This window comes from Lutra lutra, chromosome 11 (assembly GCF_902655055.1).
Source record: "Lutra lutra chromosome 11, mLutLut1.2, whole genome shotgun sequence".
NCBI classification, from domain to species: Eukaryota; Metazoa; Chordata; class Mammalia; order Carnivora; family Mustelidae; genus Lutra; species Lutra lutra.
In genome coordinates, this window is record NC_062288.1 from 19,019,404 (window position 1) to 19,045,504 (window position 26,101).

General features: G+C 48.4%; 2 protein-coding genes across 2 annotated transcripts in view; one reads left to right on the forward strand and one right to left on the reverse strand.

Annotated features, from left to right (window-relative positions):
* The window catches only part of CDHR3 (cadherin related family member 3), a 67,945-nt gene that overhangs the window by 13,543 nt on the left and 28,301 nt on the right, over positions 1-26,101 (reverse strand). Inside the window, 8 exon segments of the mRNA XM_047695529.1 lie at positions 4,469-4,640; positions 6,651-6,877; positions 11,067-11,165; positions 12,057-12,159; positions 13,395-13,566; positions 18,918-19,107; positions 20,857-21,005; positions 25,655-25,759. Of these exon segments, the coding sequence (XP_047551485.1) occupies positions 4,469-4,640; positions 6,651-6,877; positions 11,067-11,165; positions 12,057-12,159; positions 13,395-13,566; positions 18,918-19,107; positions 20,857-21,005; positions 25,655-25,759 (1,217 nt within the window).
* LOC125081086 (heterogeneous nuclear ribonucleoprotein D-like) lies at positions 8,154-10,887 on the forward strand. Its single transcript, XM_047695528.1, has one exon. The coding sequence runs from the start codon at positions 8,207-8,209 to the stop codon at positions 9,110-9,112; it is 906 nt and encodes a 301-aa protein (XP_047551484.1). The 5' UTR covers positions 8,154-8,206; the 3' UTR covers positions 9,113-10,887.

Sequence of the window (26,101 nt, forward strand, 5' to 3'; positions counted from 1 at the left end):
GGTACAAGCCTTTCTCAAGAAATAAGAAAGGTCTCAGGTACACAACCTAACCCTACACCTAAAGGAGCTGGAGAAAGAACAAGAAAGAAACCCTAAACCCAGCAGGAGAAGAGAAATCATAAAGATCAGAGCAGAAATCAATGAAATAGAAACCAAAAAAACAATAGAACAAATCAACGAAACTAGGAGCTGGTTCTTTGAAAGAATTAATAAGATTGATAAACCCCTGGCCAGACTTATCAAAAAGAAAAGAGAAAGGACCCAAATAAATAAAATCATGAATGAAAGAGGAGAGATCACAACGAACACCAAAGAAATACAGACAATTATAAGAACATACTATGAGCAACTCTACGCCAACAAATTGGACAATCTGGAAGAAATGGATGCATTCCTAGAGACATATAAACTACCACAACTGAACCAGGAAGAAATAGAAAGCCTCAACAGACCCATAACCAGTAAGGAGATTGAAACAGTCATCAAAAATCTCCAAACAAACAAAAGCCCAGGGCCAGATGGCTTCCCGGGGGAATTCTACCAAACATTTAAAGAAGAACTAATTCCTATTCTCCTGAAACTGTTCCAAAAAATAGAAATAGAAGGAAAACTTCCAAACTCATTTTATGAGGCCAGCATCACCTTGATCCCAAAACCAGACAAGGATCCCATCAAAAAAGAGAACTACAGACCAATATCCTTGATGAACACAGATGCAAAAATTCTCGCCAAAATACTAGCCAATAGGATTCAACAGTACATTAAAAGGATTATTCACCACGACCAAGTGGGATTTATTCCAGGGCTGCAAGGTTGGTTCAACATCCGCAAATCAATCAATGTGATACAACACATTAATAAAAGAAAGAACAAGAACCATATGATACTCTCCATAGATGCTGAAAAAGCATTTGACAAAGTACAGCATCCCTTCCTGACCAAAACTCTTCAATGTGTAGGGATAGACGGCACATACCTCAATATTATCAAAGCCATCTATGAAAAACCCACCGCAAATATCATTCTTAATGGAGAAAAACTGAAAGCTTTTCTGCTAAGGTCAGGAACACGGCAGGGATGTCCGTTATCACCCCTGCTATTCAACATAGTACTAGAAGTCCTAGCCTCAGCAATCAGACAACAAAAGGAAATTAAAGGCATCCAAATCGGCAAAGAAGAAGTCAAACTATCACTCTTTGCAGATGATATGATACTATATGTGGAAAACCCAAAAGACTCCACTCCAAAACTGCTAGAACTTGTACAGGAATTCAGTAAAGTATCAGGATATAAAATCAATGCACAGAAATCAGTTGCATTTCTCTACACCAACAACAAGACAGAAGAAAGAGAAATTAAGGAGTCCATCCCATTTACAATTGCACCCAAAACTATAAGATACCTAGGAATAAACCTAACCAAAGAGACTAAGAATCTATACACAGAAAACTATAAAGTACTCATGAAAGAAATTGAGGAAGACACAAAGAAATGGAAAAATGTTCCATGCTCCTGGATTCGAAGAATAAATATTGTGAAAATGTCTATGCTACTTAAAGCAATCTACACATTTAATGCAATTCCTATCAAAGTACCATCCATTTTTTTCAAAGAAATGGAACAAATAATCCTAAAATTTATATGGAACCAGAAAAGACCTCGAATAGCCAAAGGAATATTGAAAAAGAAAGCCAAAGTTGGTGGCATCACAATTCCGGACTTCAAGCTCTATTACAAAGCTGTCATCATCAAGACAGCATGGTACTGGCACAAAAACAGACACATAGATCAATGGAACAGAATAGAGAGCCCAGAAATAGACCCTCAACTCTATGGTCAACTCATCTTTGACAAAGCAGGAAAGAATGTCCAATGGAAAAAAGACAGCCTCTTCAATAAATGATGTTGGGACAATTGGACAGCCACATGCAGAAAAATGAAATTGGATCATTTCCTTACACCACACACGAAAATAGACTCAAAATGGATGAAGGATCTCAATGTGAGAAAGGAATCCATCAAAATCCTTGAGGAGAACACAGGCAGCAACCTCTTCGACCTCAGCTGCAGCAACATCTTCCTAGGAACATCGCCAAAGGCAAGGGAAGCAAGGGCAAAAATGAACTATTGGGATTTTATCAAGATCAAAAGCTTTTGCACAGCAAAGGAAACAGTTAACAAAACCAAAAGACAACTGACAGAATGGGAGAAGATATTTGCAAATGACATACAGATAAAGGGCTAGTGTCCAAAATCTATAAAGAACTTAGCAAACAACACTCATAGAACAAATAATCCAATCAAGAAATGGGCAGAGGACATGAACAGACATTTCTGCAAAGAAGACATCCAGATGGCCAACAGACACATGAAAAAGTGCTCCATATCACTCGGCATCAGGGAAATACAAATCAAAACCACAATGAGATATCACCTCACACCAGTCAGAATGGCTAAAATTAACAAGTCAGGAAATGACAGATGCTGGCGAGGATGCGGAGAAAGGGGAACCCTCCTACACTGTTGGTGGGAATGCAAGCTGGTGCAACCACTCTGGAAAACAGCATGGAGGTTCCTCAAAATGTTGAAAATAGAACTACCCTGTGACCCAGTAATTGCACTGCTGGGTATTTACCCTAAAGATACAAACGTAGTGATCCGAAGGGGCACGTGCACCCGAATGTTTATAGCAGCAATGTCTACAATAGCCAAACTATGGAAAGAACCTAGATGTCCATCAACAGACGAATGGATAAAGAAGATGTGGTATATATACACAATGGAATACTATGCAGCCATCAAAAGAAATGAAATCTTGCCATTTGCGACGACGTGGATGGAACTAGAGGGTATCATGCTTAGCGAAATAAGTCAATCGGAGAAAGACAACTATCATATGATCTCCCTGATATGAGGGAGAGGAGATGCAACATGGGGGGTTAAGCGGGTAGGAGAAGAATAAATGAAACAAGATGGGATTGGGAGGGAGACAAACCATAAGTAACTCTTAATCTCACAAAACAAACTGAGGGTTGATGGGGGGAGGGGGGTTGGGAGAGGGGGGGTGGGGTTATGGATATTGGGGAGGGTATGTGCTATGGTGAGTGCTGTGAAGTGTGTAAACCTGGCGATTCACAGACCTGTACCCCTGGGGATAAAAATATATGTTTATAAAAAATAAAATTTAAGAATAGCAGCATGCCTGTCCCAGGAGGATGGCTGCCATCTTTCGGGGCATCAGGTGGAGAAGTAATAGTCCTGGGGCAGCCTTTCTAGCCAACTCTCATTGCCAGTGTTTGTTTGGTAACAGTGTGTAACTCACACTCAGACCTGCGGGGTGGGGGCAGCAGGGAGAAGATAGAGGAGGCTGCGTCTCCAGCCTTAGGTCAAATTCACTCCATTGTCTTGAGTGGAACCTAGCTGGCCACCTTGGTAGCCACAGCGGTGGTACCTCCTGGCTCACAGGGGGTCATGGTCCCAGGTCCTCCTGAGTCCACCCCAGACCCACCTCCCCCACAGTGCGGCTGGGGCTCAAGCCTCCCAGCTCAGAGCGCCCGGGGCAGAAAGGCTCCCACCCAAGCAGCCCCTGCTCAGTCCTCTGGTGGCTCCAGACTCATTACCGACAGCAAACCTGTAAATGGAGCAGGAGGTGATGTAATTTTTACTCCCTTAGCAGCGAGGAGCTCCATAAAGGCCCGAGGGCTCTCAGTACGGATTATTTCCATCTTCGGTGACTGCCGTCGGAGGCGGTCTCTGCCCCTGGGTTTTGCGACACAGCCTGCTCACAAGGCTCCCTACCCTCTGAGTTCCTGCTCTGCTGGGGCAGCCGGGATGGATTTGTACTCTTTTCCATGGAATTGCTCTGCTTATTTGGGTTTCAATCTCTGGCTCCAGCCCTTCATTAGATGAGCTATTTTGTTCCCATTTCCATCGAGGGGTGCTCTTTTTTTTTTTTTTTCTCCCCACGGTGGTATATTTTTAAAGAGAGAAAATGAATGGAGCAAAAGAGAATTCCTGAGGACACGTTTCAGAATGCATTTAATCTATTTAATCTATTATTATCCAGAAAGAGGACTGGGATTCCCTGCCCCCACGGCAGGCTGGCAGGAAAAGAGGTGGTGGAGGAGGGGGACCCCCCAAATTTAAACTATACTAATATGGTTCATGCACCATGGTGGGTGGGAACTGTGAAGGGTAGGGGGTGCCATCCATAGGGTTCACTCTTCCTGGGGCCTTTGCACAACCACGGACGAGAGTCTGGGAAGACTTAGGTGAGATGGGGAAGCCAGAGGACTTGGAGGTCTGGAACCATTATGCTCCTCAACCTTGCTTCCCTCATTCAAAATACCACCCCCCCCAAACACACATACACACACACTGTGCTCCATTCAGTGTGTGAGCACACAGCCCCTTCTCCCTAAACAGCTGCTGAGGCCTCTAACAATAAAAGCCCCTGGAAATTGTGTACCTGGGCCCATGGAGTAACGAAATGACCTGGGGCTGGAGTCCAGGTCGGTACACGTCAGCTTGAAATTCTGAATGTTTGTGCCAACTTTCAGATCCACTGGGATGGCCAAGAAATAAGAGTCTGGCATACAAACTGGCTTTTCATCATTTTCTTCAAGGATGTTCACAGTTACCTAGAACAGCAAGAAGGCAGCCATGATTACCAGCCAACGCTCACAGAGAACTTAGGGTACTTGTGGTGCCCTCCCCTGGCTCTCATGGAGCCTCCCCTGAGCTGGACGATGTGGTTATTCCCATTCTCCGGATGCGGAAGCTGAGGCTTAGGGAGATTAGGTAGTGGACCTCAGGGCGTCCCATCTGGTGAGGGGCACAGTTCAAGCAATTTGATCTCGGGTCAGTCCTATTCCAAGTCCTGGGCTATTAACCTCTGTTCTGCGAGTGTGTGTGCTCTCGTGTACACCATAAATGTGCACACTCACTCACCACCCCACCCACAGGCATCTAAGAAACATGGGCTCATCCCCCCAGGATGCAGAGCTGTTTTTCCAGTAATGATGACGAATTCACAGTGACCGCCTGTAGTCGTCCCTTGTCCATTGCCCTTTCGAATTGGAAGTTCTGTCTTTAACTTCGGCATATAGAACACTGGTTCTCCTGCTTTCACAGGCTCGCTCCAGACCAGGTGAATTGGACTCTCAGGAGGGTAGGGCCCAGGCACGTTTGTAAATGTTCTCCAGCTGATTCTAATATGCAGCCAGGGTTGAGAAGCACCGGGATACAAGGAGTCGACCCGGCTAAGCCGGGATCTCATCTGCGACCTGGGCTATGAGCACCGCACGAAGCTGGTGGGCCTAACCTGCCAGGAGCAGGAGACAGCCTCTTCTGTTTCCTCATCGTCTTTTATGCCTGGTGAATTGGAATATGGACTGGGATGCCTGCCAGCACGAAATCCTTGAACGTCAGCCCTGAAAGGGACTTATGTGATCATCACCCTTTTTAAAGGCTTATGAATTTTGAGTCATATTCATTCTACCTTTGAAATTTGGGGATTTCAGCTATTTCTGAGCCCAGGAATAAATTGAAATGTTCACTCCAGTTAGCTCCCAAAGTGGACTCCATTCATTTTTTCAAAAACCCAGCCGAACAAACATGACAATTATCGGCGACTTAGCACGTCATTTGCTCAGCAGCGCCGGGCCTCGCACATCATTAAAAACATGTCCCATTAATTCAAAGCCAGTCATCAGAGGAACTGGACTGTTCAGGTGATGGGTTAGCAGGTGACTCTCCATTTAAGAGAGAGAGAAATTGGGACAAAAGATAAGCCTTGCTCAGACCCCCTTGGAAAATTGGGATCAAAGTTGAGAAATGAACTCCGTCTCCTGACTGAACAGTCGTTCTCTGGATCACACGGGGCTGCCTGCCGCTAGCCAAGAGTTCATCTTGCCTCATGTTCCTTCACTTTACTAATGGGAAAGACCAAGAAACAGTTTTGTCCTTGCGGCCATCATATTACCTCCAGGTAATTTTAACCATGGACAGCACAGACTATTAAAGAGAGTTACTCTCTTTAATACTCAAAGAGTATTACTCAAAGAGTTTACTCAAAGAGTGGCCCTGGACCAGCTGCATCAGTGGAAGTGTGGAAATGTATTAGAAATGCAGATTCCGAGGCCCACTGAGACCCGCTGACTCAGCATCTACATTTAAGCAGATACGCAACACCACGGTTGAGAAGCTGCCCCGCCCTGGGTCAAGCCACATCCTGTGAAGGCCTACTCCACACCTGATGTGAAGTGGGGAGGGGTAGGAACACAGCAGGACTATTAGCAATAGAACCACACCACCCTTCTGGAAGCATGCATCTCACCACCAGCCCACTGCCAGAGCAAAGAGAGATCTAAAGGGTAATGGGAGGAAGCCGGCTGCGCAGTGGTTGGTCATCAATCTTGGCATGCCTCCCAGCCACCCACAAACTTGGACCTATGGATGCACTCTTTGTTTCCTAGCCCTGCTAATTGTGTCCAAGTGTGGCGTCCTGGACACCACGAGTCACTTCCCCTTACATCTGCGGGATGTGCCCTGTCAAGATTCCTTATCACTACAGCTGCACGTGGAAGGTGCCAGAAGGATCCTAAGTCAACGGGTCAGGCTGGTGTGAACACACCCACGGCACCACTCACAGTGACTGAGCTGCTGTCCTCGCCGTTGGTGGCCTGGATTCTGAGAATATAGATGGGGGTCGTTTCGTAGTCTGCTCTTGTCACCAGCTGGAGTTCTCCCGTCTGGGGGTTGATCCAAAATATGTTTGGGTACTGGAGGCTGGCTCCTCCTGTGGAGATGGAATACACGACCCTGCTCTGGGGGAAGTCTTGATCGGTGGCGTGCACTAGTCCAACCCGGGTTCGAGCTGGAAGAATAAAGAACCTGAGATTAGTCCCGCTTGGGCGAGGGGGAGGGGAAACGACAGGAGCCCACACTCCCACCGCCACGGGCAGACAGAATTTTGGAGGTCTCTCTCCTGTTCAAATTCTGTATATGTCTTCAATTCTATTAAAACCAAATTATGCTAATGAATACACACCAGGTATTGGCCCTACGAGCCAAGCCTTTATACAGACTCCAAGCAAGCCAGTTATCACGTGATCATAAGCAACACTGCAGAGAACATCTCACACCTGTTCTGGTGACAGCAGTGTCGTCTAATGCCGCGCTGTCTCTTTCAAATGATCTGTAGTGAGTGTGAATCACCCTCAGAACACGATGACAAAGAAAGTTTTTAAAAGGGTTTAGCAGCGATGACTACAGACTTTTAGAGGCTGTTCCATTTTGCTTATTTGACAATGTATGTTGGTGGGGCTGCTAGAGTTCTGGCTGGCCGCTTCTGTAGATCTTTCTTGTACATTGCACTCCTCAAGGGCAGAAACCTCTTATTTAACTGTATAGCCCCAGTGCTAAGTGCTCCACCCCAAGTAGGTGATCGATAATCATGATATGATTTGTGAAGCGTGAGAAGCCAACGACTGCTGCGTCTGGTAGCCACTGGATAAGGTATAAGGAATTAAAAAGCATTCTCATTAGAGACTTTTTGCACTTTGTTTAAAACTTAACTCCAGGAAATGGAGACCATCCTCGAGACAGATAATAATATGGAGAAGAGATCACGGTCGAGGGAGTGTTTGGGTTGGTTGGCTGAACAGAGAGAAAGAGGAAGTATCCATGAGTAAAGGATCAAAAGCAGGGCTGAAGTGGGATTATACTGGAGGTAATGGTCCCCCTTTGAAGTCAGGGGAGATGGGGACTCACGGAAGCTGGAAGAGAGGAAGGACCTTCAGAAACCGAGATGTCGACAGAGGGCACGAAAGAGGCCTCTGGGGATTCCCGTTATGGACGAGAATCTTATGTTGTTTTAAATGAAGGAAATCTACAAACGGGAAATCTGTTCTCTATTTTTACATTTCAATTCTCTGCTCGAGCAGGATAAAAATCACAGTGGAGACCAAGGGAGAACTTAGATCACAAAAAGGGAAGATGAGAGGAATCAGGCACGCAGACAAGGAAGCAATCAGGGATTCGGAGAAACACGGCTTAAACAATAGTTTTCAAAATCTGGGTTTCATCTGAAGAGCTCCTCAGTGGTGAGGACAATTTAAAAAGAAACAAGAGATACAACGCTCCGCCGCCGCTGCCGCCGCGACCCGGACTGCGCGCCAGCACCCCGGCCGACAGCTCCGCCGCCATGGAGGACATGAACGAGTACAGCAACATAGAGGAGTTCGCAGAGGGATCCAAGATCAATGCGAGCAAGAACCAGCAGGATGACGGTAAAATGTTTATTGGAGGCTTGAGCTGGGATACAAGCAAGAAAGATCTGACTGAGTATTTGTCCCGATTTGGGGAAGTGGTGGACTGTACGATTAAGACAGACCCGGTGACCGGAAGATCGAGAGGATTCGGGTTTGTGCTTTTCAAAGACGCTGCTAGTGTCGACAAGGTTTTGGAACTGAAAGAACACAAACTGGATGGCAAATTGATAGACCCCAAAAGGGCCAAAGCTTTAAAAGGGAAAGAACCGCCCAAAAAGGTTTTTGTGGGCGGATTGAGCCCAGGTACTTCTGAAGAACAAATTAAAGAATATTTTGGAGCCTTTGGAGAGATTGAAAATATTGAACTTCCCATGGATACAAAAACAAACGAAAGAAGAGGATTTTGTTTTATCACGTATACAGATGAAGAGCCAGTAAAGAAATTATTAGAAAGCAGATATCATCAAATCGGTTCTGGGAAGTGTGAAATCAAAGTTGCACCACCCAAAGAGGTATACAGGCAGCAACAGCAGCAACAAAAAGGAGGAAGAGGTGCTGCAGCTGGTGGACGAGGTGGCACTAGGGGTCGTGGACGAGGTCAGGGCCAAAACTGGAACCAAGGATTTAATAACTATTATGATCAAGGATATGGAAATTACAATAGTGCCTATGGTGGTGATCAAAACTATAGTGGCTATGGCGGCTATGATTATACTGGGTATAACTATGGGAACTATGGATATGGACAGGGATATGCAGACTACAGTGGCCAACAGAGCACTTACGGCAAGGCATCTCGAGGGGGTGGCAATCACCAAAACAATTACCAGCCATACTAAAGGAGGACGTTGGAGAAAACAGGAGGAAATTGCTAAAGTTAACCCATCTTGCAGGACGACATTGAAGATTGGTCTTCTGTTGATCTAAGATGATTATTTTGTAAAAGACTTTCTAGTGTACAAGACACAACTGTGTCCAGCTGTATATAGCCGCCAATTAGTTTTCTTTGTTTTTACTTTGTCTTTTGCTATCTGTGTTATGACTCGATGTGGATTTGTTTATACAAATTTTATTTGTATGATTTCATGTTAAACCTCCAATAAATGCTTCCTTATGTGATTGTTTTTCTGCGTCAGGTACTAAATAGCTCTGTAAAAGTGTGATTTAAAATAAGCAATAATTAAGGGACAGTTTATTTTGTAGGGAGTATTGGTCCATAGGGAGAGACTGTGGTCCTTTATGAATAGCCAGCTACAGTGTCCCCCTGTTCCCCATTTTTGTTAGATGTATACTATCCTCTAAGGCTTCATTTCCCTGCTAAAAGAGATTTCTACCACACCTTTAATGTTCTTTGTGTATCTGGAGGCCTTGTCATAGGGTCGTCAGTAGTGGAGGTTTTCTAGCAGACCATGAATCTTTCTGGACTGTGTCTTGGTGAAGTGCACCTTTTTGGCACAAAGCATGTTGGTAGCTCCTTTCATGAATAGAAAAGATAGTGCTTTGTTCCTGTCTCTGGGAAGCCATTAGAGATAGGCTAAATCAGGATCAGTGTGGTCTGTTAGAGCTTCGGCTAATCATAATACCCTGACTTTGTTTTCTCGATTAAAATGTCCAGATGTACCCAGGCAAAAGGCCCTGTTAAACTGTATGTAGAAGCTACAGTTTAACAGTATCAAAAACTAATTTTAACAAGCATTTTGGCAGATAGGTGGTTAAAATTTGAGCAAATGTTAGATTGAGGTATTTGAAGTAGTAGTGGCTGAGGAAATATAGTTGTATTCTGGTATTGTCAAAGCAAGCACCAAACTGAACAAAATGTTTTCTATTGGGGCATTTTTAGGAAGCTATATTGGGTGTTTACTGTTAATGTGGTGTGAGTTCTTAGAAAAAGTCATGGTAGTAGATTTCATCATTTTTAATGCATTAGTGCATGAGCCGAGTAGTTAAGCATACCCAAATTCAGATATAGGAAGGAGTAATAGGGGAAAGTACACTTTAAGTTTTATGTATGTCAGTGCAAATCTAAGTGACTGAGTCATTAAAACATCTTCCTGGTGCACCAAAAAGCAGTTTTAGCCCTAGATTTGGGATAATTTCCTGGGTAAACCCAAGTTTTGAATTTTAACATTCAGTGTAGTTGGATTTAAGGTTTTTAAGTTCTATTTTCTGTGGTTCCACATTAAGCTCTAGGATTGGCATACATATTCAGATGCGTAGTAGTTGACCTCACCTTCAACCAAATGTTAATTTCTTATGCTGATGAACCTGCCTTTTGTTTCATTTGGTGCCTGCAACTTTTCTCTGTTCAGTGATGTTTGTACTTGCTGGCTATCGAGTTACAATGCACTTGGCCTCCTTTGCATCCTGTTTTGCTATTTGACCTTAAACCTAGGCCAAGTACCAATGTTGGTTATTGCAAGGGACTGTTCATTATATCGACATGCAACGTTAGGGAAGGAGGAAGATTTTGATTTTAAGTTATGTTGTCAAAGTCTGTAGGTGCAGTGTCTCTAGGGCAGTGAATCCTGTTCAAATTTATGATTAGGTGAGAAGTTGACATTGAGATTGTCCTTTCCCTGATCAAAAATGAATAAAGGCTTTTTAAACAAAAAAATAAAAAATAAAATAAAATAAAAAGAAACAAGAGATGCAATAAACACGAAGGTGCTGTGACTTGCCGCATGCAAGCGCACTCAGGGCCCCTGAGCTGAAGGCAGTTTCCACTCCATGGAAGGCGTGTGTGGATGACGGGCCATGGAGAGCACTGCCCTCGGTGTCCTGTCGCCTCCTTACCTGGCCTTAATTCTGACACCTCAAATACGTAGGATGGCCTGTCAAAGGCAAGAGGAAACTCATCTTCGGGCTTTGTGAAGATATAAATGTAGATGTTGTCTGAAAGCAGACACAGGAGAAAAATTAAATTACAACACACATTTATTTATTCACCTTCTGTGTCCCAGGCTCCGTGCAAAACGGAGGGGATACAAGGTGAAGAAGACCCATGGGTCCTGCCTTCACGATGCTTAGAGTAGTTAGCACCTTTGGCTGAACATGGGTGCAGGTCACCGCGGACACCGGAGGAAGGGCAAGAAGCTGGCTCATAGGGATGTTTAGGGTTACACACGTAGGCCAGCGTTGAGCCGGGGTACTGGGGCGCGGGGTGGTTCTGGGCATGCGCAAGGATACCGAGGTCGAGAACTGCAGGACTGTCTCAGGGAAATTGCGGTTTGGGAAAAGGGGAGCTCAGAGATGGGCAACCAGAGCTGAAGCCAGAGAGTTAGGCAGGGGCCAGCGATGAGAGCCCTTGTGTGCCAAGCCAGAGTTTGGACTTGAACTTGATAGCTGCGGGGACACACTCGGAGGGCTTCCAGAGAAGAAGTAATATAATGCTATTTGCATTTCCCGAAAATCACTGTCAGGACGTGGAGGGTGCCCTGGAAAGGGGCAAGACAAAAGCCGGACGGAAAGATCCTTAAAAGGCTCTTAGTGTTGTAATTGAGCCAAGAAAGGGAGGTTCTGCGTTCGAGCACTACTAGGGGAGGGGGGCGGGGCAGGAGGGGCAGCAGATCCTTGCGATTTTAGGTGACACCGAAGAAAGGACCCAGAGACAGATCCAAAGTGTCTGGCAAAGGACAGGAGAAGGTGGGACTGATTCCCAAGTGTTCGGGTTTTTGAAGTCTGCTTTCGAGCACAAATGCCTAGCTCACTACCGAGTGCTGCCTAACACAGTTTAGCTGTTGCTACTCAAAGATGCTTCATGGAATAAATCAAAACGATACTTGCTTTTATAGTAAGGAAGGGCAACGTCCTGCACCTGGACTATCACGGTGTACTTATTGCCGGCTGCTAGATTACTTGAATTTTCATAATCTAGGTCACCAACCAACTAGATTAAAACAGAGATAGCATATTACACAGAATAAACAATCCTTTTAATTAACTGACAGAGACACTTACATGGACTGTTAGTGGATATGTAAATTGCAAAACCTTTCCTATGACACATTTTGCCTGTAAGAGGAGTTTTAACAAGTTACATCCATATCTTTCCCCACTGTTAGAGAATTTATTCAAAAGAATTTACCAGGAGAGAGAATCTATATTTAAAGATGTTCATCAGGCACTATTGCCTAACAGCACAGGCTCACCACTTCAGGTTAGTTGAAGAGAAGCATGATATAGAATCCTATAGGCAGGGATATTTCTGTCCTTTAAAATATTTATGCATATGTGTATGGAATATACATAAAAATCTATGCATAGGGAAGAAGACAAGAGGGTAACATATCAAAATGTTAATAATGGTTAACATTGAATGGTAATGTTGTTCTGTGTTTTCTACATTCTGCAGTGAAGATGTATTAATTTCCTAAACAGAAAAAATAGAAATTATTTTTTAGTTGACATGTGTGCATAAAATTGTTAAGCCTTTCTTGGGGGTGGAAGAAGGGCTTGAGATGGGAGGTGTGGAGAGAATGCCTAGTGGGTTGCTTGTTCTCCCTGAGGCTCTCTATCCCTGATGCAAAGACCTCCCCCCACCTCCCAGACAGCTCTGCCCTTCCACTTCCCTCTCCTCCTTCCCCAACAGCCTCCAGCAGGAGCCCTGTAGGTAAGGGTCTTGTACAGCTCACTGGGACCTACCTTTCAGGCCCCTCCGTCTTCCAATTCTGCTCTTGTGCCCCTGTGGAGGTGCTGCGGAGGGGGGCATCTACACACCCCTACTCCCTCAGGTCCCGCAGTCAAGGCGCTGGATTTTCTCTCCCCTCACACCCCTCTGGGCCAGAGAAGAGCACTCAAGTAAACCAAAGGGCTGGAGCCCAGAGTGCTAACGTGACCGTGACCGCAAGGGGCACACGGAACAGGCACGCCAGCTGCAATCTTTGCAGGAGAGCATCCAGTCCTTAGCACCCCAGGCACAACTATGCATAACAAATGATTCCTGGAACTTGGGTAAAATAAAGAGCGAATGGGGAAAACGGAGTCACTATTAAGTCTGTCAATTACAGTCGCTTTGAGAGGGAGTTACCTTGGAAATTTCCCTCTACGGGGCAGCAAAAGCGCTACGCGTGTTACACCAGCCTCCCCGATGCCCTTTCAATGATGCAATGACCATTCACTGACCACGATTTTCCCAGAGCCAGCTGAATCCTGTGAAAACCTGCCGCTGCTCCCCACTCCAGATGGCGTGGTGAAGTTGAATTGGTTGTTTGGTGCTTTGCTGTCATCATCAAAGCAGAACTTGTTCAGGTCCAGAAGCAACGTCCCCTTGGCTGCTCTTTCAGGCACCATAATGCTGGCGAAAAGACACGATTCAATATTTTCCCCAACAAATGGTGATTGAGTGTTCCTCCTGACATAGGCCCTAGGCTTGACACCTCTGCTTTTAATTTCAGTTCAAAGCTAGTCCACGGTGACTGCAGTCATCACCTAATGGGTTCCCTGCTTTGCCCTTGCCTCCTTTCAGACTCTTCTTAACACAGCAGCCAGAGGGATCCCGTTAAAACGTTGTCAGGTCACGCCACTCCTCTGCTCCTAATCCCAAATGGATGCTACTTCACTCCAAGTCCTCGCTTTGATCTAGAGGCTCTACAGGATGTGCACACCCTGCCTCGCCTCGCCTGTCTGTACTCCTCGCTCGCTACAATGCTCCCTATTGGCTCCCGCCACCAGGCTTGCGGGTGCTTCTAGAACTCTTCCCTGGTGCTCCCGGAAGTCTGGGCTCAGGCCATCCTGCTAGCTGCGCAAGGCTCTCCTCGCAAACGCCCACCCGGCTTGCTCAACCACTTTCTTGAGTCTCAATCAATGTTGCCTTTTCAGGCAGCCAGGCTGGGGCCCCTCTCTCAAATGTCAGCCGCTCCTGCCTCTTGATCCCCCTCCGCCTCCCCCCATTTATTTTAAATTCCTAGCACGTATCCTTTTCCCATCTACTACACAGTTACTCATTTATCCCATTTGTCTCCTGCTTCCCCCCCTGGAATGTAAGCTCCAGGAGGACAGAAATCTGTCTGCTCTCTTCTTGGCATGTTCGCTAATGTCCATCGATTGAGTGAATGGTGACTTAGGAGACTAGCAGAGCCATGAAGAAGGATAAAAGAGAAACAGAAAACCTGCCCTGCCTGCCAGGGGTTTAGGACCTGGTTAGGGAAAATCTCCCAGTGCCTACCCACCTCACCTCCCATGCTTTGCAACTCAGGATTTCTGCCCCTTGTGTTTTAATGGCTTTGACATCATAAAAGGGCCCCCTAACACATTAGTGTCATTCACCCAAGAGAGCTTCATTAAGGGTGGAATTTGGGGGTCCCAACCTCAGCTGACTCCAGTAGCACAAATGAGGAAATTTGCCCGCACCCCAGAGCCATCTGGTCCAGCCACGCTTGCGGGGGCTGGGGGGGGGGGGAGGCAGTGGGGCAAGGAAGTGTGATTAATCCATTCAGGCTTCCATTCATTCAGGGACTTGACTGTGCCCCCAAGTTTCAGGTTTCCCATCTGTAATCTAGACATAAATCATGTCACCTTTGCTTCTTAACAAACCAGCCTCAAATGTAGTGGCTTAAAACGGGGCACTTGTTATTTCTTGCAGTACTGAGGGCTATCCTTGAGTTTTTTGGGTTCTAGTCTCACTTGCTTCTAGTCTCTGTTGTCTGGCCATTCGGCTGGGTCTGGCTGGTCTAGGATGGCTTTGGTCACATGTCTGGTGGCAGGTCGGCAGGAGGTGTCTGCTTCCTGCTGCCAATAACCCTCCATGAGATGGGTCCGGGCTCTTTGCACGGACGTCTCAGGTTCCCAAAAGTAGCAAAAGAAGGCAAGTCCCATGTACACACACCATTCGAGCCTGGGCTGCATCCAATCTGTGAATGTTCCAGCGGCCAAAGCAACTGACACGGTCAGGTCCAGATCCAAGGAGTAGAAAGAGAAACCCATCCCTTGATGGGAGGAACGGTGTGGCTGAGGAATTTGTGGCTGGTGTGTGGTTTGGTTTTTGCTGTCTACCTCAGTCAGTTATCTCTTATGAAAATGTATCATGGCTGCCACAAGAATGTGTCCAGAAGACCCTCAAACAAGGAACGTAGCTGACCACAGACCCTAGGCTGCTGTGCTCTGAATTTCACGGCTTCATAGGCAGTGAGGCCACATGCCTGCGACCAGGCGTCACAGATGCTAAGGCAGGCTCATTCCTGTCCGAGGACAGCTGACTCTGGCACTAGGACTCCTTGATGCCTAGCCGAACCTTCCAGAGCCTACACAGCACGCTAGAACATTTCTGCCCACCCTCCTTCCCACTTCCCTACGCTGAGGCCAGTCTTGTGTTGCGGTCTCATGACTCTCCCAGCCTTGTCTAGCTCTCCCCCATTTTCTTCCCAAGAAGTGCCTCCCTAATAAAACACAGTATTATTTATTATATCAGATGGTTTGGGGGATCCAAACCCTGGTTCCGACTCTGGAAGCCAGAGTGCTCCATCCTCCCAAGAATCCCACATCCTGCAGCCAGACGTTTCAGGCACTGTGCCTCTCGGGGCTGCCTAGCATGTTCTTCTCATTCTTTCCTCCCTGACGCTTGGTTATTTTCCCCCCAAATGCATGACTTGGAAAACCACTCCCCCCATTCATCAAGGCCTGCCTCAAAGGCCGGCTGCCCTTGCTCCCAGCCATCTGACCACGTTCCCTCCCTGCGCACAGGTGACTGGCCCAGCCGCAGTCTGAGCCCACTGACCTTCTCCGCCTCTGGCTCACAAACAGCTTGCCAAGCGCTTTCAGCCAAGCACAGGGCAATTTACAACCAGAGCAGGGGCTGTCTCGGCGCCTTTGATGCCTCCATCAGGCCCTGGGCTCATTCATCACCAGCCTGGGAAAGCTGCAAGGTCCTCTGTGCTAGGGGCTGTCTCCGTCTCCAGGCTGGCCTGAGCGCCTGCAGGACCCGTGTGACCCATGGGGGCAGGTGGGAGCCTGGCACGCAGCCACCTGCCTCCAACCCACTGGGTGCGGGCACCGTCCCCCTCTCTTCCACCTGCTCTCCCAAACTCCCCAGCAGGGACCATGCCAAAAGCCCTGGAGAAGGAATAAATATTCAGGGATGTGTTGTCAGAGCTGCTGTCAGTCCTCTTCTGTTTGGTTTGGACATACCTGTGGGCTCCGGCATGTGGAAATGGGGAAGGTGGTAAGGATCGGGGGGTGGGAGATGCCGGGTCAGGTTTTCCAGCCAGTGGAGTTTGCAAATGAGGCTGGGTTTCTGGAATAAAGATTTCCACCTCCCGAGGCTGCAGAGGAAGGAGCCCCTGCAGAGGATCTGCCCCTCCTCAGATCCTGATTTTCACAGGATGCAAGTTGGAAAAGCCCAGAATCGGGTCTTGAACACTGTTCAACACCTTCACTGATCAATGCAATTAGTCTAGTTTCTGCCTGGCATTGACCTTCAGGGCTAATTTGGAGAGATTATCAAGAGCGGGACTCTGCAAGGGGTGGCCTGCACAGCCTCAGATCATCAAACTATAGTTTTCCCAACCAATATGGAATGCGGTCTACAAGCCACATATCAGGGGAGCTGGGACCATGCCAGAAGTGCACTGGGAGGGGAGGAAATGGACAAGGAAGCTTGGAGACAGCACAGTCCTCACCAGTTACTGCTTTCCAGAGTTCTTACCCCTCAACCCACGCCCTCCACCTCTCAGGGTAGGGGAACGAGGAAGAGCAGAAGGGCCTAGAAAGGCAGAGCACGAGGACAGGAAATGTCCCCAGGCCCTAGAACCACCCAAGAATGTAGGTTTAGATTTTCAAAGAAAGTAGAAGTGGGATTCTGCACAGCATCTCGACTGCATCCCCAGGGCCCAGGCTCAGTTAACAGAGGTGGGTTCCATTTATGGGAGAATAGTGTAGAAGTCACAGTCTGAACTACCCCGCGGCGACGAGCCCCACCCACCAAACAGACTCAGAGGTTAGGGTTGGAATAGAAACCCATCGCATGATCAAGGCTCTTCCTGACTTGATCAGGGCCACAGCGGGAAGCAGATGACAATTTCGGATGATTCTAGGAAGGGCTTTGGTAAAGGGCTATTACAAAGGTGGACACAGGGTATTTATGGAAATCCCCAGGGATGGTGCAGTATCTCAGAGCTCCTGAGGGCCGAGTTCCCTTACCTCCTCCTGGCCCAGAGGAGCCCCAGGAGGGAGCAGTTCCTGAAGCCAGAGGAGAGACTGCTGTGTGCAATCTGGGAACTTCAGGAGGTGGAGGACTTCTCCAGCTGACAGGCAGGGAGCCAGGGGGGTAAATACCCTGACTTTACGCTCCCCTTTGCTCTAGGGCTTCCCAATGGTCTAGCAGAAGCTACAGGGCAAGGGAGCCAATTCATATCCGTGTAGGTCGTTTCCATACTCCCGGGGCACAGAGCAGGGTGGGGAAGTCTGGAAGCTGCATCTGAAGGGGGCAAATAGGGTCTGTCTAAACCTGGATTTAACTGTTTCGCTGCCAGACTCCAGGCCACACTGATTTTTAGCATCGATGCAGGGCTCGCCCATTGAGAAAACAGGGAGATAATCATAAGCGTAACAAAGGAATTCATAGTTCTATTGCCAACCCTCAACAATCTTTGTCCTTTGCCCTACGGTCCTTTGCCCTACGGTCCTTTGCATGGCCACACTGTGGATTAGATCTGTGTCCAAAGTCTCCTGGAGCTTAAAAAGTGACCTTGCAGGACCTATCAAATGTCACACCTCAGAGGAAGACTCTCCATGGGGACATCTTAAAGGGGGACATGCTCTGGTCTTGAGCCTTGTTTCAGATGCAGGGAACGCTCCAGCCAGCATCACTGTGGGGTGCCCTCCCACCCCCACGAGGAGCCACCTTCATGGTCCTGAGAATCTGGAGACTAGCAAGTAGGAAGCCAACCCCGGGAGCAACTCGGGTGACATTTAGACAAAAGAGCTAGTAGAGAGACAGTGCTGTTCGCCAAAAGGCATATTAACACAGAATCACTAGGGACTTTATTTTTAAATAACACCCAAGAGGTGTGACACGAAGCAAAGGTCAAAATGTACAAAAGAACTTGTTTCTGTATTTTTCCCCCTTTCCGTTGCCTTTGGTTTACCAGAATTTAAGTTGTGTATGGTGAATTCGAGGCTTTGCTTTGTTTTAAGTAAATACATGGTGTGATTTATTCCTATTGCTGGCGATGTGTTTCTCGGGAAGCTCCTAGCTACTAATCCTAAGTCTCAGGTCTCTGTTATAACCGCTAACTAACAGCACCGTCTGGCCACCGACGGCAATAAAAAAAGAAAAGGCACAGCCCAGGGAGTCTCTGTGGTACGTTTCGCCAAAAAAGATGAACATCTGTAGGAGGGAGCAAAAAAAAAAAAAAAAAAAAAAAAAAAAAAAAATATATATATATATATATATATATATATATATATATTTTGCCAGAGTACAAAGGTGCAGAAGGGAAACAAGGAAAAAGAAAGAAAATGAAGAGAGGGAAGAGAAAAAGATCAAGACAGGAAAACCGTCTCCGAAATCGGACACCTCAGGTGGGCTTCTGTTGTTGAGACATGTCCCAGATGCCCCTGATTCTTCGGTTCCTGCCAGAGAAACCGAGAAATTGGGGCCCCACGGAGCACCAGGGTGGGGGAGGGGCGGCGCCCAGCCCATGAGTATACCTGAAGGAGGTCTTGGAGCAGGAGGCCGGGTTGTCATTAATGTCCTCCACGATGAAGGTTATCTGCATGCGATTCTCTTGACCTCCCGAGGGTCTGTCCTTCACCAGAACTTCCAGAGAAATGGAGGGATTTTGTCTTAATTCACCTGCGTCTCGGTCTAGCCTATGGGCCACGTGGATTGTACCAGTCACTGAGAAGGCAAAGGTGAGAACACGACTCTTTGGAGACTTGGAGACAATTGGAAAGATCGTTCTGGCTTGCAGGGAAAATACCCTCTCTACAAACACATTTTTAAAAACTCAGGTAAATTCCTGTATTGGACATCGATTGGGATGCCCGGCCTGATCCTTCTAGAACGTGTTGCCTCAAATTTCAGGGTTGGCCTTGCCCGCTATAGGACTGGCAGACAGCCAACTCCAGCTCGACCCACTGCACTCTCTCACTGGAAAACAGGTCACCGAGACCCACCAGGCAGGTTAACAGTGGAGCTACGGATCGGGGGCCAGGACTCTTGCCACTGTGGTGGGCGGGGCAGCGCCAGTCCCCACCCTTGCAGTGACCCACACACTTGTTCTCATGGGATCGCCAGGATCCTGTTGGTAGGTCTCCCCTATCTGTTTTTTCTCCTCTCATGCCTGGTTTGGCCTGCCTTCATTTTTGTTACTTGCAACCAGAGTCTTAATAAAGATGCCCCCCAAAACCACTGCATTTCTTAAAAGTTGTATTTGCAGTACTAGCGTGAACAGAATTCTAAACCATGGTTGTCCATGCTTACACCATTAGCTGAGTGAGGTCTTTAATGACAGGACTAGAGAGTGCTCAGAGATAGAGCACGATTATTGCCTAAGCCTGCCTCTCCTGGGACCAGGCATCCTTCACCGTAAAGCCGATGGGGCAAATAACATCGTCTTTCTGGGACTGTCCAATGTTTGCCTCCACAAAGTCATTATGTAAAGTGAAGTCCTTTGGAAGAATGTAATAGGAACTTACGAGGTGGTATTGCCTAGGAGTGGTCTCTTGGGTCACAATCTTTGGTCTGAATCCGCTTCGTACCCTGAAGACAAGTCATTGTCTTGGACAAGTCATTTACCCAGCCCAAGTCTCTCTCTTAGCCTTAGTTCCCTCATCTATAAAGTGTGGGTTACGGTATTTCATTGGGTTGCTGTGGTGAGTTGAATACTTACAATGAAATATATGTGGGTAACTTAAGATAGTACATAGCATATGGGAAGACCCCAATAGAAGATGGCTGTCCTAGGAGGGAGAGCTCTCCTCTGCACTGACATACTTAGTTGGGAAAATAATTCCCAGCAGCCCGGCAGATTGCTCTAGAATGACACGGTCCAGTCTGGTAACCACTAGCCCCACGTTTCAGCACTTGAGATGTAGCTAGTCCAAATGGAGATGTGTGGTCACTATAAAATACACAGCAAACTTATAGACTTGGTACAGTAAGTGATAATGTCAAATATGTCATTAATAACTTTAAGATATTTGTTACATTTCATGGCAATATTTTGGTTATGTTGGGATAACTCAGCTGCCTTATTGAAGATAATTTCACCTGTTTCTTGTTACTTTTTAAAAATGCAGCTACTGGACTTTAAACTTACACACATGGCTTCTGTCCTGTTTATTTGTCAGGATCTTCTTTTCAGGAAACTCCCAGGTACCCTTAGGGTAGTGAACTCACCCATTCTTATACCTGCTTCGAAGGTGAAGGAGGGACATAGCTGGTCACCTTGGGACCCTGTTCAGTTTCCCCGATCCCTATCCCAGCTGCTTTTAATGCATCCGTTACCCTGATGTGTTACGATACTCTCAACAGAAGGGCATGCCCCAGAACAGAAGACAGATGAAATATTTGTGAAAGAATCAAAATGGCTGAAAGGGTGCACAGGAAGGTGAGTGTGTGTGTGTGTGTGTGTGTGTAACTTACACTGGTTGATCACAAAATAGCGGCTAGCAGTCGTGATGCTGTAGAGCAGGAAGCTGGTGAAACCCTTATCGTCGGGGTCCTCCGCGGTGACACTGGCCACAATGGTGCCTGAAGCCAGCTCCTCAGCAATCGTGTACACTCGCACCAGGCTGAGCAGAAATATAGCAGACACAGCTCATTTTCAGGGGCATGGGAGGGTGGAGTCTGTGGGGTGGGTATTTTGGTTTGCGCTAAATATAGCCGCGAGCTTCTGAAGCTGCATCCGCAGGCTCGGAGAAAGCAGTCACCGCTGAAAGGAGGGGGGACAGGCTTTTGCGTTTCCAAAGATCACGTCCCCGCGGCTGCCACCATGGACAGTGGCCTCGACCTCTGACGCCGCACATGCCTGACACCGATTCACAACGGCCTGGGCGTTAACGTCTTTTATAATCGGGATGCTTGGCCGATCCGGCCACCTTCTCTCCCTCTCCGATTCTTGTGCAAAAGCTCCCTGAATGATTTTAAAAATCCATCTGGACACAGGTTCCTGGCTCATCCCCTGGCTGCCACCAGAAGCGATGGTCAATAAACGATAAGTACTTTTATTTCTTCTCTGTCTTCTTCGTTTTATTCTGTCTTGCCTGCAGAAGCAGAGTTGATGCACAGAACCTGCACACCTCCCTGAGTTGCATTTCTCCTAAGGTCAGCTCTCTGAACAGAGACGCCAAGGTCACTGCCCTCCGACGATGACTTCTTACGAGATAACCCCAAATTGCCAACTTACCCATCTTCCTCAGGCCTCCACTGCTTTGGGGACAGGATGATAGTGAGGCAGATAGGTTCCAAGTTTTAACAACATGACTTGGGTAAATTGAGTGATTTTGAAGGCACCAAGGGAGGCTTATTGTTTAGAATAATCCTGCAGGAAATCCTTCTGCTGAGGGAAAGTCATTTCAGTGGGACAAATCATCACCCCCCGATTTACCAGTTTCCTAAGTTTGGATTTTCCCTTCCTTAAGAGGGAAACGTTATATCTCAGGTCTAAATGACCGCATTCGTTTGGTGAGATCAGGATTTTTCTGCAGTTCTGTCTCATCCTCCTCGTAGGGTAGATGGGACCAAAGGGAAGAGAAAGGAGAGGGAGAGGGAATGTCCAACTAATGTCAGATCGAGGCCGGCCGAGAGAGGCTGCGACCAGGCCCTCCCTCACCGGGGTTCCTGTCTGGGTTCTGGGTCTTGAGGTGACCCATTCTTGAGGTGACCTCCTGTCGGTGCACTCCAGTGTGGGGGACAGTAATCTTGTTCAGGCCAAGAGGTCACCCAGTGCCTCCCTGACACTGCCCATTGATCCACGTGCCTGACGCCTTTCTCAGTGAATCTGGGCTGCAGCCCATCGTGGGGGAGGAGTAGACAAAGGGGAGTGGGACCAAGGAGGCAGGGGTGGCAGGAGCCAAACCCAGAGCGGGAGGAGAGAGGGAGGTAGCCTCAGCTCCCAGAGCTGTACTAAGCCCTTATGTTCCTGATGTGAGAGCCTCTGTTTCTAACGCGTTCTATCTTTTCTTTGGTTACTTTGAGTGGCTTCTGTTAACTTCGAACAAAGAGACTGCTACGGCTCTTGCGCACCTTCACCCCTTGGCCCCGCTGCTCCCAGTGTGGTCCCTGCGTGTCTCACAGGTCCCCCCTGGAGATTCTGGATCTGAACGCAGAACTCAGGCCAGCTCCGGGCTGCAGAATCGAGAGCTGCGTTTTCCCAAGACAACCAAGGGACTTGTCTGCACTTCAAAGTTTGAGAAGAGCTCTTACAAGGAATCACCAGAGGTGACAACCCCAGACACCCAGGCTGTCCTAGGACAGAGGACACCTTGGGAGGAGACTCCCCTTCTTCCAAGACAGTGGTTCTCAGTTGGGAGTGACTGTGCTGTTTGTCACAAGTGGAGGCAGGGGCTGCTACTGGACTCCAGGGGGAGAGCCCTGGGGTGCAGCTACACCCCATACAGTGTGCGGGTCAGCACCCACTGTCCACTGCGGGGAATGTCCACAGAGCCGGTGCTTAGGGCATGCCATTCTGCAGGCTCCTCTGCCCCCCACCTGACACTCCAGGAAAGCAGGTCCCGTGAAGGGGACTGGTGAGGCTATCTCTTAGGTACACCATTCTCTCCTTGGCTCACCTGATAGCTAGCCTGGCAGAAGGCAAAAAATCTTTGGTTTATTTGGTCTGGGGACCCAAGACCCAAGTGTATATAACGGGAGGACCCTGAGCCCACAGTTAAGACCTATACAGCCAGGGGCCCTGCGGTCAGCCAACGGGGTCAAGCTCTGATACCGTTATATCCCCATCCCCCCATCTTCTTCCTACTGCCCATCCCCCCATAACACCGGGCCACTGGCCACACTCACACGGAAGGGTATGAATCCCAGAGGATGGCTTCAGTGTTACGAATGCATATGCAGTCGGTGCATAAAAGTGTGCGTGCACTGAGAGGCACCAGGTTAAAAACGATGGCGGGGAGATACCGAAGAAACGGGCAGTGGGAGAGAGACTGCTGCAGTCTAAGGTGAAGTGCTCTAACAAAGCAGCAAGCACGGTGCTTGCTCTGTAAAGGGTAAATGGAAGTCAAGTACTTTTACAAAAAGGTGCTCGGCTGTAATAATAGCAGGATCCCCGAGTACACAGCGGGAGGCCACAGGGCATTCAGGGGTTTGCCCCCACCCAGGGGTAAGACAGTGAGCTCTCCGCCACAGAAAGGGCGTTCGTTCTCTTTGGCTGTATTCAGTGCGGGGCTTTACCAGCTAGTAAAGATGGGACGGTTATTTCCACGTTCCCAGCTCTGCGTCACCCTCGAACTCGGTGTAGCTGAATCAGTCTGAGGGTTTAATCGTGTTAATTCTCAATTAAAGAACTCATGGCTCATCCTGGCACTGGTTTGGAAGGGGAAGAAGGATCATGGCTCAAGGGAACTAGGAAAGCCCTCCACGTCAGTACCTACTTTGAAACCAAGCAGACTCTTGCAAACCACGGATGGCTGAGGGACAAGGTCGACTTTGATGAGCCCGTGGGTGAAGTCAGGGCAGCCCTCTACCCTGCCCCAGGCCTTCCAGGGACAGGATCTTACAGGCCCATCCCTGCCGACACCCGCGGGTCGCTGTTTGACCTAAAGCCCGATGACTTGTTACGAAATGGTTAAACAGTCACACAGACCTTTTGTCTGGCATGGAGCCTAACAGGATCATTTCTCAAACCAAAAAGGAGAACCAAAGTTCCAGACCCATCTCTGGGGGCCCCAGCAACCAGCCAAGGCCACGTTCTCTTTCTTTTGGAAGATGTCGTCCAAACCAGACAGTCTGCCCCTTGGGAGAACTTACTTCTCCCTTTGCAACCCTGTTAGCCTGCCTCCCCATGACACAGATTGGAACTGTGGTGGGGTGGGGGGGCCGACACAGCAGACCGCATGGCCGTCGCCTGCCCCTGGGGGTTACCGATGAGTCGGGATTGCTGTGCCGGTGAGTACTGGAGTCTGCATCCAGGTGGGGATGTCACAGCTTGTTATGAACCGCGGGAGCTGGGCTCCCGGAGGAACCCGTCCTCAGAAACGGATCGCGTCAGCCTTCTGAGCTTCATGGGGCCACGGGCGTCGCTGGAAAGCCTGACACGGGTGTGTCTGCTGCTCTTCCCTCCACGTGGACCCACAGCTCCTGGGCTGCAGACTCCTCGCATTCAGAAGGCTCACAACTGTGCTGTGTTTTGCCAAACGGGACCAGCTTATCCAGTGCATAGGGAGACCTTATACCTGCCGGTCGCAGAAGACTTTTGCAAACATTCTATGTAGTTCTGGGGCCCGGGGCCTTTCTGTTGTTGGAGTCTCCCCAACTTTCTGTATTTTACTCACAGCCACGAGAGCGGTTACTATCACTCACCAGGCTGGTGATTTCACTGTTCCCTTGGGCTGGTTCCCGAGCCCAGCTCAGCAACGGGGATGGGGCGAGTCTGGCAAGCAGTAGGCCGGGTGGTTTGCAAGTCATTTTCCAGCTCAGAATCCCATCTTCCCTCTGGGATCCCAATCTATAACAGGCTTGACTGTCCCCTTTGGGCCTGGGCTGGGGGCCAGGACACCACCAGATCTCTTCTGGACCCACAACGGCAGGAATAAATCTAGAACACCCCACCATGGGCAATACTCTTAGGCACCCTTGTCAGAGACCTCTCTTCAGTCAGAGAGGACACCATTCTGAGAGTGGGCTTTATAGACCCTTGACTGATGGCGCGTGCCCTTGAACTTGACTATTATTCATGCTGGACACTCTAGTAAATGGTACCTGCTTTGGGGTGCCTGGGTGGCTCAGTGGGTTAAGGCCTCTGCCTTCAGCTCAGGTCACGATCCCAGGGTCCTGGGATCGAGTCCTGCATCGGGCTCTGTGCTCAGCGGGGAGCCTGCTTCCTCCTCTCTCTGCCTGCCTCCCTGCCTGCTTATGATCTCTCTGTCAAATAAATAAATAAAATCTTTAAAAAAAAAAATAGTACCTGCCTTGTCGTTACCTCCTACACAGGTCCAGCGGCCAGCCCCGCAGCAGGGGTGTCGTGTCCAGCCCCACTCCCCACCATACCCACAACCCCATGGTGCAGAGGAAAGGCGAGCAAAGCTGGCAGGGGGATGTCCGGAGGTCAGAGAAAAGACACTGAAGATCTCAGGCCTCTTGTCTCTCCTCCGGGCCAGGGCAAAGGGCATCCCTCTAGCGTATATTAAATGTGTCTGAGAAAGCCGGGCCACCCAGAAGGGATGGCGGCTGTGGCCCATGGAGCCCCACACACCCTCAGGCCTACCTGGTGAAGCGCGGGACTTCATCGTTGACATTCACAATGTTCACCTGGAGCGTTGTGGAGGCTTTGAGCCCTTGGCTATCTCTCACTCCCGCAAGCAGAAGGAAACTGTCAGGGAAACCCCCCAGAGTGAGGGACTCAGGCTTTGCTGACAGTACCTCAAAGTGGAGTTGGGGGAAGATGGACTGGGATGAGGGGGGAAGGTTGGTCTGCCCCATTCTGCCCACCGTCCTCCAAATGCACATACAGAGTCAGAACTGCTAGGTTAACACTTCCCCTTCCTTGTCTCTACAAACCCACCCAGCCCTTATTATGTGGAGATGAAGATTTGCAATGGGGAAGGAGGCCTTCCCTATAATGCCTTAGTTCCTCTTCCTTTTGGGGGTCTCCCTACCCTCTGAACTCAGCAGGAAGGCAGCAGAATCTGCTCGGGGCCTCCCTCACTTCCCC

Coding starts and splice junctions, on each gene's coding strand:
- LOC125081086 (XM_047695528.1), top strand. CDS start 8,207: ATGGAGGACATGAACGAGTACAGCAACATAGAGGAGTTCGCAGAGGGA.